The sequence below is a fragment of the Gobio gobio genome, assembly GCF_949357685.1.
Source record: "Gobio gobio genome assembly, chromosome: 25".
Lineage (NCBI taxonomy): Eukaryota > Metazoa > Chordata > Actinopteri > Cypriniformes > Gobionidae > Gobio > Gobio gobio.
In genome coordinates, this window is record NC_137121.1 from 17,300,462 (window position 1) to 17,318,888 (window position 18,427).

The 18,427-nt window shown below is 38.0% G+C and overlaps 2 protein-coding genes across 2 annotated transcripts; one reads left to right on the forward strand and one right to left on the reverse strand.

Moving 5' to 3' along the window:
* The first annotated feature begins 361 nt into the window (after window positions 1-361).
* Window positions 362-9,446, forward strand: ada2a (adenosine deaminase 2a). The gene is made up of 10 exons (XM_079809390.1): window positions 362-508; window positions 1,786-2,119; window positions 3,353-3,572; window positions 3,652-3,862; window positions 4,183-4,310; window positions 4,395-4,485; window positions 4,568-4,676; window positions 4,822-4,979; window positions 7,705-7,907; window positions 8,038-9,446. Exons 2-10 carry the CDS (start codon window positions 1,819-1,821, stop codon window positions 8,126-8,128), a joined length of 1,512 nt encoding a protein of 503 aa, XP_079665516.1. The 5' UTR covers window positions 362-508; window positions 1,786-1,818; the 3' UTR covers window positions 8,129-9,446.
* ribc2 (RIB43A domain with coiled-coils 2) lies at window positions 8,615-17,282 on the reverse strand. Its single transcript, XM_079809391.1, has 7 exons — window positions 17,160-17,282; window positions 16,992-17,073; window positions 13,818-14,129; window positions 11,488-11,606; window positions 11,177-11,404; window positions 10,920-11,086; window positions 8,615-8,850 (listed from the first exon to the last, which is right to left on the reverse strand). The coding sequence occupies exons 1-7, from the start codon at window positions 17,274-17,276 to the stop codon at window positions 8,772-8,774; spliced, it is 1,104 nt and encodes a 367-aa protein (XP_079665517.1). The 5' UTR covers window positions 17,277-17,282; the 3' UTR covers window positions 8,615-8,771.
* Window positions 17,283-18,427: the final 1,145 nt, after the last annotated feature.

The window sequence follows — 18,427 nt, forward strand, 5'->3', positions numbered from 1 at the left end:
CCTAGGTAAAAATTGCACATGAACGCCCTCACATTTTGAAACTTGAATGCAATGAGCTCGTAATCACGACTTCAGAAGTCGGAATTATCAAATTTCCGATAGCACATGAAGGCAGCACTACTGTGTGGACAGACACAGTATATTATAAATATTCTTTTGTTGGTGTACTCACAGAAAGTCTCAAAGATTTCAGTCAGGGTTCAAACGCCTGAGAAACCTCCCTGGAGATGATAGTGAAAAATATCAGCCTCTTTATGGACTTTTAAAGTCAGGAAAACAAGACCGAAATTCAGTTAATATATTAGCTAGGTTTTGAATACGATGACAAATCTTTGTCCTTGTAGGTGTTTTGTCCACGCGCACAGCAGAGCCAATGATCTTCAAGGCACATGACGTCACTTTCTGTTGTTGAAGTCTGGTGAGGTAGAAGTCGATCAAGCTCGGCTAAAAACAATAACTTGCATCTATACCAGTGTTTTTGTAGAGATATATTGTATTCAATCGTAAGGTAAGACAGTTCGCTGTGTTTCGGAATGTATTTATTTTTCTGTATACATTTTTTTTACATTTATTTGGTATTCATTTAGGTAAGTTAACCCTTAACGTAGCTAGTGCAGTGTTTTTAGTGAAACCGTCTTTTCTTGATTATTAAATCATTGAAATTCGCCAGACGTTTATAAAACTATATCAGCAATGAATTATAAAGAAATGGTGCTAAAAAACAAAACACTTAATTGTCATAATAGGTAGCGTGCAGCTCGACCAGCTGTGTCATGTGGGTTGTATACAAGTAAGTTAAGTTAATTTGGTCTGTAACCAGCGGTCACATTGTGTTAGAAGCATTGGTAGATTTCATTTATATCAATGTGATAGTTTATATTTTGCTTTATAGAAGTAAACGGTTTCAAACAGCTGGCAGCTGATTTTCCACCGGCATTGGTTGACGGTTGCTGAAAGTGGTCTCAAAGCAACAGCTGACAGTTGAAAAAAAAGAAGAAGTGCAAGTTGTGGGCAAAACCCACTGATCTGTATTTATATCTATATCAGTGGCAAAACCCCTTTTCTTTATAACTGCAGACCTCACAGGTTAACAGCAGTCATGTTGCCTACACGTCAGACGTGCTATCAAAATGACCGTAAATACTCTTTTCTTAATTGCAAAATTTAACATGAAGGCCCCTTTCAAGTAAAATGTTTAATGGGATGAGCTCGTAATCACGACTTCAGAAGTGGGAAGTAGGACATTTCCGATAGCACGTGGAGGCAGCATTAATAGTACATACACCCTAAACCAGTAAAACGAAAACGTATTTCCCCCCTTAAAATTTGATAAATAAAAAAAGTTTTTATTTAACGTAGATTCAGAAATTACGACATATTAAGGAATTCATAATAAAAAGCTGTTTTATTGTACATAAAAGGGGACCCCCTTCTGGTGGCCATTTTAACATCACATGACTAGCCAGCCAGATACTAAACACTTTATTTTTTATTTATTTAAATTAATACATTTTACTCTCATTCATAATAATCATGGGCGAGACAAATGCACCTAAAAATACAGTTTCTACTCACTTTATTTTTAATTATAATTTCATAAAGTATAATCAATTAGTCATGGTTGACATGGCTACAGTAATGGAAAATGTTTACTTTTGCGTGGCAATGCATCATCTGTCAGTATTAAATCCAAGATCATATCAGTCATTGAAACATAAGCCAAAAATAATGTAATGCACATTTAAATAATTAACCCACTTGTTCACCATTACTTTTCACCAATAGCACAGAGATCAGTGGTTGAATTACTTCACAGCCATGCACACACTGACACTGCGAGACCTGATGCGGATATGGATGCTGTGTCTGTGGTGTGCATCATGTAACTGTGGACCAGATCCCAGGAAGCGGGAGGCTCTGATAAGGCTGGAGGCATTTAGACGGACAGGAGGCAACATAACACTGAACGAGAGAGAGAAACTGCTTGACTCGAAGCTTCAGAAACTGAAGCAGCATGATATGGAAGCAGAGCCGTTCCCACCATCCATGCATTTCTTCAAGGCGAAGCGGTTCATTGATAAAAGTCCTGTTTTTAATTTGATTCAAAAGATGCCTAAAGGTGCAGTAATCTAATGATGCAGAGATAGTGTGTATATTGTATACATGTATATATATGTTGCCAAAAGTATTGGGACACCCCTCCAAATCATTGAATTCAGGTGTTCCAGTCACTTCCATGGCCACAGGTGTATAAAATCAAGCACCTACAGACGCTTCTACAAACATTTGTGAAAGAATGGGTCGCTCTCAGGAGCTCAGTGAATTCAAGCGTGGTACCGTGATAGGTTGCCACCTGTGCAACAAGTCCATTCGTGAAATTTCCTCACTACTAAATATTCCATGGTCAACTGTTAGTGGTGTTATAAACAAATGAAAGCAATTGGGAACAACAGCAACTCAGCCACGAAGTGGTAGGCCACGTAAATCACCGGGTGGGGTCAGCGCATGCTGAGGCGCACAGTGCGCAGAAGTCGCCAACTTTCTGCAGAGTCAATAGCTACAGACCTCCAAACTTCGTGTGGCCTTCAGATTAGCTCAAGAACTGTGCGTAGAGAGCTTCATGGAATGGGTTTCCATGGCCGAGCATCTGCATCCAAGCCTTACATCACCAAGTGCAATGCAAAGCGTGGGATGCAGTGGTGTAAAGCACGCCGCCCCTGGACTCTAGAGCAGTGGAGACGTGTTGTCTGGAGTGACACTTCTCTGTCTGGCAATCCGATGGACGAGTCTGGGTTTGGAGGTTGCCAGGTGAACGGTACTTGCCTGACTGCATTGTGCCAAGTGTAAAGTTTGATGGAGGGGGGATTATGGTGACAACTTTGTGGGAACAGTTTGGGGATGACCTCTTCCTGTTCCAACATGACTGCACCAGTGCACAAAGCAAGGTCCATAAAGACATGAATGAGCGAGTTTGGTGTGGAGGAACTTGACTGGCTTGCACAGAGTCCTGAGCTCAACCCGATAGAACACCTTTGGGATGAATTAGAGCGGAGACTGCGAGCCAGGCCTTCTCGTCCAACATTAGTGCCTGACCTCAAAACGCGCTTCTAGAAGAATGTTCAAAACTTCCCATAAACCCACTCCTAAACCTTGAGGAAAGTCTTCCCAGAAGAGTTGAAGCTGTTATAGCTGCAAAGGGTGGGCCTGTAAAGGCAGGTTTCCCAAAACTTTTGGCAATATAGTGTATATCATGTATATTTTAAATAGAAATCTTTGTAAAGAAAGTAATCCAGCAAGGATCAATTAAATTGTTGATGGGTTTGATGATTTATCTGATTCATCTTTTGTCCAGGTGCGGCCCTCCATGTTCATGACTTTGGTTTGGTAGATGTGGATTGGCTAGTGAAGAACGTGACCTACAGGGAGAACTGCTACGTGTGCTTCACAGATGAGCAGACCGTGCAGTTTATCTTCTCTTCTACACAGCCTGCATCTCGTCCACGCTGCTCCTCATGGACCCTACTCAGATCCCTCAGGGAGAAGATTAAAAACAGCACCGATTTGGACAACAGGTAGAACTAGAGGAAACTGCAGTAAATCTGAGACTGTAGCCGAAGGATGTTTGTCTTAAACTTTCATTTGCCTCCACAGTTTCATTCGGAATCTCACACTCTTCACTGAGGACCCAGACAGAGACTATCCTAGCCAAGATGTTGTGTGGAAGAGATTTGAGCAGGCGTTCTTGGTGGCCTACGGTCTGGTCACCTATGCACCTGTGTTCAAAGACTACCTCTATGAGGGTCTCAGGCAGTTTTATGAGGACAACATCATGTTTATGGAAATCAGGGCGCTACTGCCAGCGGTATGGACACATTTCTCCTTTTAAAAAACAAAACAAAATTATAGAAGCTTGTTTCCACCACCGAATAAGAAATAAAGCTAATTGAGACTTTTTGTTTTAATTCTGGCCTTCTCACAATTGCAAGTTATATCATAAGTATGCAAGTACTTTTTGTGGTTTTCTGCCACAGAATAAAAAATAAATAAATAAGAAAGGTCATAGCAACATTTTATCTTTTGTGAGGTTTTTTTATTTTTTAGTTCTTCATAAGCTTTCATATAAAATAGAATGTACAATAAATTAAAATTAATATGTGCTCATTTTTATTTGAAAATTTCAAGACATATGAACTTGATGGCCGGCTGAATGATAAGGACTGGAGTATGCGGGCCTGCCAGGAAGTTGTGAAGAGATTTACGTCACACTACCCAGACTTCTTAGGGGCTCGGGTTATTTTTACCATTCACAGGTGAGATAAACATTGAAATAGTTCAAATATTAGTTTAATTTAAGTACATTTGAATTAATAGAAATCATTTTCTGTTGCTCTTAGGGGAATAAATACAACTGAGGCGGTGAAGGCAGTAGAAGAAGCAATGGCACTACAAAGGAACTTTCCGGAAATCATGGCAGGCTTTGACTTTGTGAGTATTTGCTGATTCGGTGTCGAGCATATTGCTGAAATACTCAATATGTGAATAAACTTTAGAATTTTTATAACTCCAGGTAGGACAAGAAGACTCTGGAAGACCTCTGTGGTACTTCAAGGACGCTTTGAGTCTACCTGAAGAGAGGGGTGTTAATCTGCCCTACTTTTTCCATGCAGGAGAGACAGGTTTCCTTTGACATCTTTCCTCTTTTATCTGGTACAAAGCAGTGTAACTCAAAGTCATCCTTTAGGCTCAAAATGATTGAGTGCCTTTGCATTTTTTCACGGTTGCTATAGTAACATACGGTAACTTCATCCACTTTTTTCACAGATTCACAGGGAACAGATGTGGATCAGAACATCATGGATGCTCTTCTATTCAACACCACACGTATAGGTCATGGCTTTGCCTTGGTACGTCACCCTGTAGTTAAAGAGATGTCTAGAAAGATGGGCGTACCAATTGAAATCTGCCCCATCTCAAACCAGGTATATACATCACTCATATGCCTTTTAAGTCAAAACTATACTTCCTTAATTCATGTTCCTGGTCTTACTGTTTTTGTGTATGTAATTCCAAATAACTCATTTGAATCAGTAGCCAAATAGCTGTTTAGGTAGCTAAATTCCTGTTCATATTTTGTTCAAATCTCAAGTCTGTTTGTGATAGTTATAAACATGCTACAATCACAACGTGTTAAACAGTTAATGAATGAGAGAAACAGTGAAAAATATAATAAATATGTAATAATAATATAGAAAATATGGTAACACTTTACAATAAGGTTTAATTTTTTAACATTAATGTATTAACTAACATTAACTATCCATGAGCAATACATTTGTTACTGTATTTGTTCAACGTTACTTCACAGTGCATTGACAAATGTGACTCGATTTTAATAATGTATTAGTAAATGTTGAAATTAACATTAACCCTCATCCCTCCCTCGCACTTAGTAACACATCCCTCCCGTGCGGGTCAAAATGACAAAAAGTCCCAAATTATACCTTATTTATTGTTTTGTCCAGAAAGCCTATTTCATTTAAAGGTCCTGTTCTTCGTGATCCCATTTTTCAAACTTTAGTTAGTGTGTAATGTTGCTGTTAGAGCATAAATAATACCTGTAAAATTATAAAGCTCAAAGTTCAATGCCAAGCGAGATATTTTATTTAACAGAAATTCCCTTTCAAAGCCTACAGCGAACGGCCGGTTTGGACTACATCCATGTACTCCCTGCTTTAATGACGTCAGTAGAGCAGTTTGTTGACTAACCTCCGCCCACAAGAATACGTGAAAAAGGGGGCGTGGTCTTGTTGCTCCCTCGTGGAGAAGAGGGAGTGTTGCGTTCGGTTCGGTTCGGTTGCGTTTGTCGCCATCAGACGCTGTTATTTTCATCCCGGAGTCAAATCACCTTTGTTTGGCCTTCAGGGGCTGTAGTTTGAGCGCGTTCATCTCCCCGTTATGGTAAGAGGCGTGACCTTCTCGGGCAACGTGTGCTAAGCTGCTGTCGAATCACAACACAGGAACCGCTGGCACAATCAGAACTCGTTACGTGTTTCTGAAGGAGGGACTTCATAGAACGAGGAAATTCTCGTTTTGAGGACAGTGAAAACAGCAGTATACAGATAAGTAAATTGTGTGAAAAATACTGTGTTTTTTTACACATGAAACATTAACACATGTTATATTGCACACTGTAAACACAATCAAAGCTTCAAAAAAACACGAAAAACGGGACCTTTAAAGCTGCTGTCCGTAACTTTTTTGTGTTCAAGATTTACAAAAATGATATAATGAGAATGGAAAATGGATTCATGTTGTACAAACCGTGTTTTTGTCTTACCCTGAATCATTATGGTACACGTATAATAAGTGTTTATATTGGCACTATTTCAGACCGGTCTGGTAGGAACCGCTGCGGAGGAGCACAGTCCCTGCGTGACTCGCCATAGACATAAACGGAGAGAAGTAGCTCTGGCTGCAATGTTCTTCTGCAAGACTCATGCAGTTCTGTTTATTAACTGCTAGAGCGCACAAAGTTACGGACTGCAGCTTTAATTTTGATAATATTTTTTCACTTTTTTGAAATGCAATTTTTGTAGATTTTTTGCTATTTTTTATTTTATTTACCTTTAAATAACTAGATTTCAATATATAAATAATAATATAAGCACATATTTTCAACTTAAATAAAAAAAAAAAAAAAAATGTCATGCATAACCCTTTTAATTCAGCTCAAATGATCTTACATTGGGTGCCTTTGTCGACCTCTTGTGAGAAACAAATAATATAACAACTAGATGGCCCTATAGCTCTACAGTATATGAAGCAAACGAGCTGTTCCGCTGGGTCCTAAAGTCAATTCTCTTCAGTATGTATTCAGATACACATGTAAAGTTTTTGTATTTTTTCATTAAGCATTTTCCTATGTGTACTGAAGCATTCCTGGCATTCCAGTCCTTCCCAAGGGGGTCAAATTGACCCGTGCGGGAAGGATTTGTTACTTTTTTTAAGTTTTAACCACAAAACTCCTCGATTCCAGTATTATTTTTTTTTGTGTATTCGTGGTTGAAGTACTGGCAAAAGTCCTAGGGTCTTAGACTCAAAATGACCAATGGAAGGATATAAATGCTGCAGAAGTTCATGTTAACTATATGTAGTTAACTAATGAAACCTTATTGTAAAGTGTTACGAAAATATTAATATATAAATTATATAGTATGTAAATATTCTACTAATTTAATCTTGTGCTAGGTTATGTTATGAATGAAATGTCCTATTTGAAATCGATATACTCTATTGTTCAAAGGTTTGTGGTCAGTAAGATTGATAAAAAAAAAAAAAAGTATTTTATGCTCACCAAGGCTGCATTTTTTTTATTTGATCAAAAATAGTAATATTGTGAAATATTACAATTTAAAAGACACTATTTGAATATTTTTTCAATGTAATTTATTAATCTGGTGATCCTTCAGAAATCATTATAATATGCTGATTTGGTGCTCAAGAAACATTCCTTATCTTTATATCAGTGTTGAAAACAGTCCCTCACTTTTGTAAATGTGTTAATTTCTTTCAAAAATAAAACTGTTCCTAAAATGTTACACATATGTTCAGCTTTCCACTAGGCTTCTCTTTCAGTCTTTGCTATATTTATGCTTCATTGCAACCGTCTGAATAGCCACTTATAATAATGTGACCCTTTGTCAGGTGTTGAAACTGGTCTCAGACCTGCGGGACCACCCGGCGGCAGTGCTGATGGCTGAGGGTCATGCTCTAGTGATCAGCTCGGATGATCCAGCTCTCTTTGGGTCCACTGGCCTTTCACATGATTTCTATGAAGCCTTCATGGGCTTTGGAGGAATGAGCTTTAATTTGGGCACATTGAAAGAGCTGGTCCTAAACTCCCTCAGGTAACACTACTACAAGTGCCATAATTTAGGATTTATAGGATTGTGAGTTTACTTGGACATTTTTATGATCTACAACCAGGCTTTTGCTATTTATTCGTAACTTATTTGACCTCTCTCTTTTCATTTCTAGGTACAGCTCTTTGCCAAGTCAAAGAAAGAAGGAGGCTATTGAGGATTTGCTGGTAAAATGGGACAAGTTTGTCTTGGAAAGTTTACTTTGACAGGTAGTGTCTAAACCAGGAGGATTTTAAACACTGCATTAAAGGCATTGTTTACAGGATGTCTTCCCCTTATGTTTGTCATATTGGTGAACATACTGGGGTGTGAATGTAATATCTTGAACTGGCCTGTGCTGCCATCTGGTGCAGAACCCTAGTACTGGCCGTCTATAGTTCCACTGAAACAAAATGGAGGACTCTAGCTGTTTTATGTGCAGCACGTTTGTTAATACCAATTGCGATTTATGATGCAAATAGGTGTTTACAGGGTAGACCACTATCAGGACACCTGATAAACCATACAAATTTAATGCCAGTTCTATTTGATGAAAAACGTGAGTATTAAAGTTTTAAAAAGTATGTTTTTACTTTAATGACTTTGGCAGCTTCCTATAGGTTACCTGATTTCAGTTGTTTATGAATATGTGACCCATTTTGTTTACAACATGAATGTTTTAATAAAAAATCAAACTAGTGTGACAACTCCTTGTAACATTTGCCATCTTTATGACCTATTAAATTGCGCAGCTTTCCAAAACACTTCCATTGGAGTCCCCGTCTAAAGCCAAGGTGTTAACTGTAAAATGATACGGTTCATTGTCCTCGATTCCTGAGCCCTGATGGTGTCCGGTGCCCGCAGTAACGTTTATCTACTGCTGGTATTAAACTGGGTAAAGTAGCGCTCGTCTGGGATGTTGGTGTACAGATCTTGGAGATGTTTCTTCCTGTAAATGGAAACAGTGTTTGCATTTGTTACAAAATAAATAACTCAAGGAACAGATAATTATTTTCATACTAATTTAGTGTTTATTCATTTTAGTTTGTTTTAGTAATTCTTTTTTTGTCATTTGCATTAGTTTTTTAATATTTCTATTTAACTTTATTCATTTTTATTTCAGATTTATCGTAATTTTAGTACTTTTGTTTAGTTGCACATTTAAATACAATACATTTAAAATTGTATTTTATTTTAGCTTCATTTCATAAAAAACAAAATGATTTTAATAGCAATAACAACACTGCTGTATAGTCCACTGACTAAATTTGAAAGCTAAAACAATACAAATTCAATTTCTAAGCAGAGTTCATTAAAGTACAACACCTGGAAATGGCAAAAACTGCCTTTCTGTTTGGTTTTACGGTATGGCACTAGGATACTTTTTTTTGTTGTTGTTGAAGATATAGGCTTTATGTCACATGAACAAACAGGAAAACAGGACTGCATCTGTCAGAGAAAGTGTTAACAGCAATATGAACTGACGCAATATCAATCAGCTAGTTATTTTTATTGTTTTATTCAATTTTAATATCCAAATGTTAGAAAAAAAGAAAAAAAAAACTTTTAGATATCAATCTGTATATGCGATGGACATTAGTTATGCTCATACACTCTCAGGAAAAAGGTACAAAGCTGTCACTGGGGCAGTACCCTAAGGTACAAAAGCTAAAAGGTACTAATCTGTACACGCTTAAATGTACTAATATGTACCTTTAAGGTACTATTATGTATAATTTAGGGGTTCACTTTTGTACCTTAGGGTACTGCCCCAGTGACAGTTTTGTACCTTTTTTTTCTGAGAGTGTATTTGATAGCTCCTTTGAAGGCATCTTGAGTAAAACAGCTCTATATTTAATGAAGCACATACAAAAGACGATGCAACCTGTTTTAAAGAATATGGAAGTTTGTTGCGTATAACCCCCAATGTTAGCCAAACCTTATTTTACCAAGTGCAACATGTTCCTGGATCAACATCTTTGTTGATTCTGGAACAACAATCCAATCAACCAATCAGATTTGAGGGACAAGATTAAAGTTGATCAAATGTAGGGTTACAACCAGGGTTAGTTGCTTCTAAATCAGTGTAATTCACCATCCCTCTGGTTTTAGGGATAACTTATGGGTAGGATTAGGACTACATTTTCAGACCGGAATATTGTTCAAGGATCAACAAAATATGTTTAACTCCGCAAAATCAAGACGTGTGGAATGTTACATGTGCCTACAGAATTTCGGACATGGATGTGACACGTAGTGCAAGGGGCGCTTTGTTGAATTTAGTAGGTTGAGCTTTCATACCATTTTGCCGCGCTGACTTCTGAAACCCACATCAGATGTAAATTTTCACCACTTCTGACACGTGTGCAAATGTTTAGGCTCTCGAAAATGTGATTCATTTTGGAGAAGACGATGAAGAGGAATAAACGGAGCAATTCCAATAGGGTCCTGGCACCATCAGTGTTTGGGCCCTAAAATTCTGTCATTTCAAATTAATTAAAGGCACAATATGTAAGATTTTTGGACTAAAATATCCAAAAACAACTAGAACAATGTTATAAGCAATTTTTAACCAGGACACGCATCGTGTCCGTGTCGCCTATCAATGACATCATACCCGTGTTACCCCGATTCCCAGTTTTATTTTGTAGAAGAAGAAGTAGAAGCGGCCATCTGCGGCATAATAAAAGCTCTCGAGTCGTGTGTCACGTTTGTCTCGTTCCGCTCCAGTGGCTTTCAGCCCCACCCTGCTTTATACTACAGTAACGTTAAAAAATCGTTAATACGTCAGCTCATCCATGAATATGATTTCTGCCCGAGTCCCGTTAGATTCTTTTCCACCGGCTGTAGAGATGAACACAACCACAACTCCCATGATTCCGCGAAATCAAGGCTTCATCGAGCTACGCCTTTGTTTTGAAAAAGCGACCTCTAGTGGCAAAAATTACATATTGTGCCTTTTAAATGACTGTAAAATGATTATTTCATATATATACAACCAAACCCATTGTAACTCACTGAGCATCATGGGCCTGGGCCAGCTGTGTGTTGGTGTTGTCCAAAGCCCTGCGCAGCTCCTTATTAATGCGCGCTTGCTGTCTTTCTAGCAGCAGTGCAGCACGGGCTGATGCCATGTGCTCGTGATGCTCCTGAAGCTCCTTCTCCCGTTGCTTCATGACAGCCCTCTGCACAAATTTGTTCGGTTGTTAACAATTACGTGTATTTTGATCTTTTGCAACATTTCATGATGTTACTTATTAATAAATAAAAGTTACCTTCCTATCTTCTGCTTGCTGCAGCTGGTGCTGCGTGTACTGCTGGAGCTCTTCAGGACTCATTCCCTTGTAACAGTCCCTGCGCAGGCGAGACAAACCCAGCACACTAACATTCTGTTCAGGGTTTTCCATCAGCAGGTCCCCATTTAGCTGGTTCAGGATGTCTGTCTGGTTGTTCTCCTCTTCCTCATGACGCTCTACTACACGGCGATGTGTGATTTCTGCAGCCTGTGGTCAAGGAACAATGGAGTTCTTCAATTCTAAAGCCTTTTTTCCTCTTTTTGTCTCTACTTTGTGGAATTTTGACTCACCAGTGCCAGGTTAAAGTCTTTGGTGGCGATGGTTGTGGCTCTCTTGCATTGTTCCTCCATCTTCTGCAATTCAAGAGCTCGGATGTCCAGAGACAGTCTGCTTTGATCGTACTGATGCACTATACGGTTTGTAAAAAGGGAAAGCATTGATACTAGGGCTGGGGAAAATAATAGTGATTAATAATGGCTGTTTACAAGATTGTTAAGAAAAATAGTCTGCTCATTAAAAGTTTTTCAAATATATTGTTGAATGGCAGTAATTTTACTCCCAAAATTTAGACAGAAAAAAAAACATTTTCCATTTAACAAAGGTAATTGTATTGACACTACAAGCCTTGGTAGTACTTAAAAAGATGACAATGATACAAAAGATTTTTCTTTTGTTCAAATATTATTTAAAATATACTGTCTTCATGTTGCTTCCACATTCATTATATATGTATGATTATATATATATATATATATATATATATATATATATATATATATATATATATATATATATATATATATATATATATATATATACAGTGAGGAAAATAAGTATTTGAACATCCTGCTATTTTGCAAGTTCTCCCACTTAGAAATCATGGAGGGGTCTGAAATTGTCATCGTAGGTGCATGTCCACTGTGAGAGACATAATCTAAAAAAAAAAAAAACATCCAGAAATCACAATGTATGATTTTTTAACTATTTATTTGTATGATACAGCTGCAAATAAGCACTGAGAAAATCAATGTTAATATTTGGTACAGTAGCCTTTGTTTGCAATTACAGAGGTCAAACGTTTCCTGTAGTTTTTCACCAGGTTTGCACACACTGCAGGAGGGATTTTGGCCCACTCCTCCACACAGATCTTCTCTAGATCAGTCAGGTTTCTGGCCTGTCGCTGAGAAACACAGAGTTGGAGCTCCCTCCAAAGATTCTCTATTGGGTTTAGATCTGGAGACTGGCTAGGCCACGCCAGAACCTTGATATGCTTCTTACAGAGCCACTCCTTGGTTATTCTGGCTGTGTGCTTCGGGTCATTGTCATGTTGGAAGACCCAGCCTCGACCCATCTTCAATGCTCTAACTGAGGGAAGGAGGTTGTTCCCCAAAATCTCGCAATACATGGCCCCTGGTCATCCTCTCCTTAATACAGTGCAGTCGCCCTGTCCCATGTGCAGAAAAACACCCCCAAAGCATGATGCTACACCCCCATGCTTCACAGTAGGGATGGTGTTCTTGGGATGGTACTCATCATTCTTCTTCCTCCAAACACGTTTAGTGGAATTATGACCAAAAAGTTATATTTTGGCCTCATCTGACCACATGACTTTCTCCCATGACTCCTCTGGATCATCCAAATGGTCATTGGCAAACTTAAGACGGGCCTGGACATGTGCTGGTTTAAGCAGGGGAACCTTCCGTGCCATGCATGATTTCAAACCATGACGTCTTAGTGTATTACCAACAGTAACCTTGGAAACGGTGGTCCCAGCTCTTTTCAGGTCATTGACCAGCTCCTCCCGTGTAGTTCTGGGCTGATTTCTCACCTTTCTTAGGATCATTGAGACCCCACGAGGTGAGATCTTGCATGGAGCCCCAGTCCGAGGGAGATTGACAGTCATGTTTAGCTTCTTCCATTTTCTAATGATTGCTCCAACAGTGGACCTTTTTTCACCAAGCTGCTTGGCAATTTCCCCGTAGCCCTTTCCAGCCTTGTGGAGGTGTACAATTTTGTCTCTAGTGTCTTTGGACAGCTCTTTGGTCTTGGCCATGTTAGTAGTTGGATTCTTACTGATTGTATGGGGTGGACAGGTGTCTTTATGCAGCTAACGACCTCAAAAAGGTGCATCTAATTTAGGATAATAAATGGAGTGGAGGTCGACATTTTAAAGGCAGACTAACAGGTCTTTGAGGGTCAGAATTCTAGCTGATAGACAGGTGTTCAAATACTTATTTGCAGCTGTATCATACAAATAAATAGTTGAAAAATCATACATTGTGATTTCTGGATTTTTTTTTTAGATTATGTCTCTCACAGTGGACATGCACCTACGATGACAATTTCAGACCCCTCCATGATTTCTAAGTGGGAGAACTTGCAAAATAGCAGGGTGTTCAAATACTTATTTTCCTCACTGTATATACTGTATGTATAGATGTATGATTATATATATAGTTATAGTAGTTATGCTCATTAAATGTTATGCCTTCATGTCGCTACTATATTCATTCAGGGATTCAATGTGTTACAAAAATCTTATGTTAGCTGCCAAGAAACCTGTAATAAACAGTTTTTAGGGCTCAGATTTTTGGGGCTGCCATTCAGCAAGTGAACGTACCTTCTTGTTGATGCTGTTGTTTTGCTTGCTCCAGTTCTTCTAGCTGTTGTAGGGTCCATGCTCGGAGCTGCTCCTGCTGCTTCCTCAGCCTGTCCTTCTGGGCCAGATCTTCTCCAGTCAGTCCCGGGAGTATCCGCACTCCTTCCTGCTTCTTCAGCAGCTCTGGATCGTTCAGATCAAACTCACGTCTGCTGGTGGTTTGTTGGAATTGTTGCCTAAATTGCACGATGGCTTCATTCAGGAGGCGCTCATCTTTCTTCTGCCGCTGCTCCAGGACACAGGCTACACGATCACTGCACAGCAGGTCATCAGCTGAAAACACATTAGAGAAGAAGGCTTTGAGTCAGCCTCAACGTAATTGTGAGTTATGTTATTCAAGCAAATGAATGGCCAAAAAAGTTTCAAAACATTGTGTTTTCAAACATTCAAGGTTAATATACAGTACCGGTTAAAAGTTTGGAAACATTACCATTTTTAATGTTTTTGAAAGAAATCTCTTATGCTCTTCAAGCCTGCATTTATTTGATCAAAAATACAGAAAAAACAGTAATATTGTGAAATATTATTACAATTTAAATAATGGTTTTCTATTTGAATATACTTTTAAAATATAATTTATTTCTGTGATGCAAAGGTACATTTTCATCAGCCATTACTCCAGTCTTCAGTGTCACATGATCCTTCTAATATGATTTATTATCATTATTGGAAACAGTTGTGCTGCTTAATTTTTTTTTTTTTAACCTGTGATACTTTTTCCCGGATTCTTTGATAAATAAAAAGTAAAAAAAAAACTGCCTTTATTTCAAAAGTTTGGGGTCATTATTTTTTGAGCACTACACGCACGTTGCACATGCGCATTACTTTTTTTTTTTGCAGTATTTACATGGGTTGTTACCATGGTTGTTACTCCTGCCGATTGATTGCTCAAAACTGCACGTGCGTCGAACGCCTGTGTAAGCCTACGCGTAAATTGATAAAAGTTGATAGAAAGTGATCGGATTTAAACTGATAAAAAGTGATAGTAAAAACTTATATTGTTAGGAAAGATTTCTATTTTGAATAAATGCTATTAAAAGTTAAATCTTTTAAAATCTTTATTCATCAATGAATCCTGAAAAAAGTATCACAGGTTCCAAAGAATCAAGCAGCACAACTTTTTCCAACATTGATAATATCAAATCAGCATATTAGAATGATTTCTGAACGATCATGTTTCATTTTTTAGTACAGGTGCTGGTCATATAATTAGAACATCATCAAAAAGTTGATTAATTTCACTAATTCCATTAAAAAAGTGAAACTTGTATATTATATTCATTCATTACACACAGACTGATATATTTCAAATGTTTATTTCTTTTAATTTTGATGATTATAACTGGCAACTAAGGAAAATCCCAAATTCAGCATCTCAGAAAATTAGAATATTGTGAAAAGGTTCAAAATTGAAGACACCTGGTGCCACACTCTAATCAGCTAATTAACTCAAAACACCTGCAAAGGCCTTTAAATGGTCTCTCAGTCTAGTTCTGTAGGCTACACAATCATGGGTAAGACTGCTGACTTGACAGTTGTCCAAAAGAAGACCATTGACACCTTGCACAAGGAGGGCAAGACACAAAAGGTCATTGCAAAAGAGGCTGGCTGTTCACAGAGCTCTGTGTCACGGCACATTAATAGAGAGGCGAAGGGAAGGAAAAGATGTGGTAGAAAAAAGTGTACAAGCAATAGGGATAACCGCACCCTGGAGAGGATTGTGAAACAAAACCCATTCAAAAATGTGGGGGAGATTCACAAAGAGTGGACTGCAGCTGGAGTCAGTGCTTCAAGAACCACTACACACAGACGTATGCAAGACATGGGTTTCAGCTGTCGCATTCCTTGTGTCAAGCCACTCTTGAACAACAGACAGCGTCAGAAGCATCTCGCCTGGGCTAAAGACAAAAAGGACTGGACTGCTGCTGAGTGGTCCAAAGTTATGTTCTCTGATGAAAGTAAATTTTGCATTTCCTTTGGAAATCAGGGTCCCAGAGTCTGGAGGAAGAGAGGAGAGGTACACAATCCACATTGATTGAGGTCCAGTGTAAAGTTTCCACAATCAGTGATGGTTTGGGGTGCCATGTCATCTGCTGGTGTTGGTCCACTGTGTTTTCTGAGGTCCAAGGTCAACGCAGCCGTATACCATGAAGTTTTAGAGCACTTCATGCTTCCTCCTGCTGACCAACTTTATGGAAATGCAGATTTAATTTTCCAACAGGACTTGGCACCTGCACACAGTGCCAAAGCAACCATGGTATCCCTGTTCTTAATTGGCCAGCAAACTCGCCTGACCTTAACCCCATAGAAAATCTATGGGGTATTGTGAAGAGGAAGATGTGATATGCCAGACCCAACAATGCAGAAGAGCTGAAGGCCACTATCAGAGCAACCTGGGCTCTCATAACACCTGAGCAGTGCCACAGACTGATCGACTCCATGCCACGCCGCATTGCTCCAGTAAATCAGGCAAAAGGAGCCCCAACTAAGTATTGAGTGCTGGACATGCTCATACTTTTCATGTTCATACCTTTCAGTTGGCCAAGATTTCTAAAAATCCTTCCTTTGTATTGGTCTTAAGTAATATTCTTATTTTCTGAGATAATGAATTTGGGATTTACCTTAGTTGTCAGTTATAATCTTCAAAATTAAAAGAAATAAACATTTGAAATATATCAGTCGGTGTGTAATGGATGAATATAATATACAAGTTTCACTTTTTGAACGGAATTAGTGAAATAAATGATATCTTTTTGATGATATTCTAATTATATGACCAGCACCTGTATATTAAAATGGAAAACAGTTATTTTAAATAATATTTCACAATACTACTGTTTTTTGTTTAGTTTTTAAATGCTTGATGAGCGTAAGAGACTTCTTTCAGAAACATTAAACATAGTAATGTTTCCAAACTTTTGACCGGTAACGTTACTTATTATTTTTTAAGAAATAATAATACAATTTTATGCCAAGCCAATTTTCTAATGTCAATATTTTTCTTACTTTTTTTTTTCTTTTAAAGACAGTTATACCACATTTTATAGACAGTTATATATATATATAAACAACATTTTTTTTTTTTTTTTTTTTTTTTTTTTTTTTTTTGCAGGTTTTGGTTCTCAATGAACTCACCATAGACTTCCAGTTCATTTGCTTCGCGTTGGTCTTTCTCTGTTCGTTCATTAACTTGATGGTCGAGAGCATCCTTGTCAAGCTGTCCAAGATAGAAATCAACAAAATTAATTTGCAAATGCTGTGTCCAGCTCTGTATAAAAAAAGATCTCCAGCAAACAGACTTACTCCAATCGTGCGGACTTTGTCATTGAAGATCCTCTCTCGGCGGTGCAGCTCCCTGTTTCTCTTTCTGTCAAGTTGAACAGCTGCGACTCGGTCTGACAGAAGCTCAACCTGATTCATTGTAGATCACCACTATAAATCGATAGAGCGAGAGCAATACAATGAAATGTTTCAATCGACCAAATGGATGTCACGAAACGAGAGAAACCCACAAACAAACACGTTGCTAAGAGACTGAATATACACGTTTAAAAATTGCGCCCTCTCTCTGTTATTTCTCAAGATGCGCAGTTCAGTTGTCGTTAAACGGAATGGCTGAAATAACAAACCACACACACAAATAAATTGCTTTTTCAAATTAATAAAACAATTTATTTAAACTGGTAATAAACTGTAAAACAAAAGATTCAAACAAAAGGGCACAATCAAGTGTATCCTTACATAGCCTATATTCACACATTTACAGTGCATCCGGAAAGTATTCACATTTTATGTTACAGCCTTATTCCAAAATGGATTAAATTAATTATTTTCCTCAAAATCCTACAACCAATACCCCATAATGACAACGTGAAAGAAGTGTGTTTGAAATGTTTGCACATTTATTAAAAATGAAAAATCTCATCTAGCCTACGTAAGTATTCACAGCCTTTGCTCAATATACTGTTGAAGCAGTAGTATTATATATATATATATATATATATATATAAAATTTTATATATATATAAAATATATTTTAAAAAAAAATCCTCCCAAATTAAGCTGGTTGAAAAACACATTATTAAATTATTAAAATAATTAATTTAATCCATTTTGGAATAAGGCTGTAACAAAGAAATGCGGAAAAGGTGAAGCGCTGTGAATACTTCCCGGATGCACATTCACATTTTAAAAAAAACAGGATTTCCTCATGGGGACCAAAAATGTCCCCACAAGGTCAATGATTTTGGATTTTGGATCTTGTCCCCAATAACTTCGGGTTTACCTGAGTCTCTCTCACACACGCATATTGTATATACATAGCCTATATAGTTCAACAAGCTGATATTGTTACAGTACACAGGAGGAAGACACAGACGTAACAGGTAATGGTAGTTTATTTGACCACAGTAGAGCAGATGAAGTAACACAGGTGAGTAAACTGGTTGTAGATAGACGTTGAATGGATATGATAGAGATAGTTACTGTCCTTTGCTTTGCAGATAGATGAACCTTGGAGCTTGGAGATCGCTGGAGAACTGAGGAGCTGACTGGAACACACCCACACAGCA

Excerpts from the sequence above, each read along its gene's own strand:
- ada2a (XM_079809390.1), top strand. The coding sequence starts at position 1,819 with ATGCACACACTGACACTGCGAGACCTGATGCGGATATGGATGCTGTGT. Across the intron at positions 4,486-4,567 it reads TCATGGCAGGCTTTGACTTT|GTAGGACAAGAAGACTCTGG; the intron begins GTGAGTATTTGC and ends TTATAACTCCAG. Across the intron at positions 7,908-8,037 it reads CTGGTCCTAAACTCCCTCAG|GTACAGCTCTTTGCCAAGTC; the intron begins GTAACACTACTA and ends TTTCATTTCTAG.
- ribc2 (XM_079809391.1), bottom strand. The coding sequence starts at position 17,276 with ATGAATCAGGTTGAGCTTCTGTCAGACCGAGTCGCAGCTGTTCAACTT. Across the intron at positions 17,074-17,159 it reads ACAAAGTCCGCACGATTGGA|CTTGACAAGGATGCTCTCGA; the intron begins GTAAGTCTGTTT and ends TATCTTGGACAG. Across the intron at positions 14,130-16,991 it reads AAATGAACTGGAAGTCTATG|CTGATGACCTGCTGTGCAGT; the intron begins GTGAGTTCATTG and ends ATGTGTTTTCAG.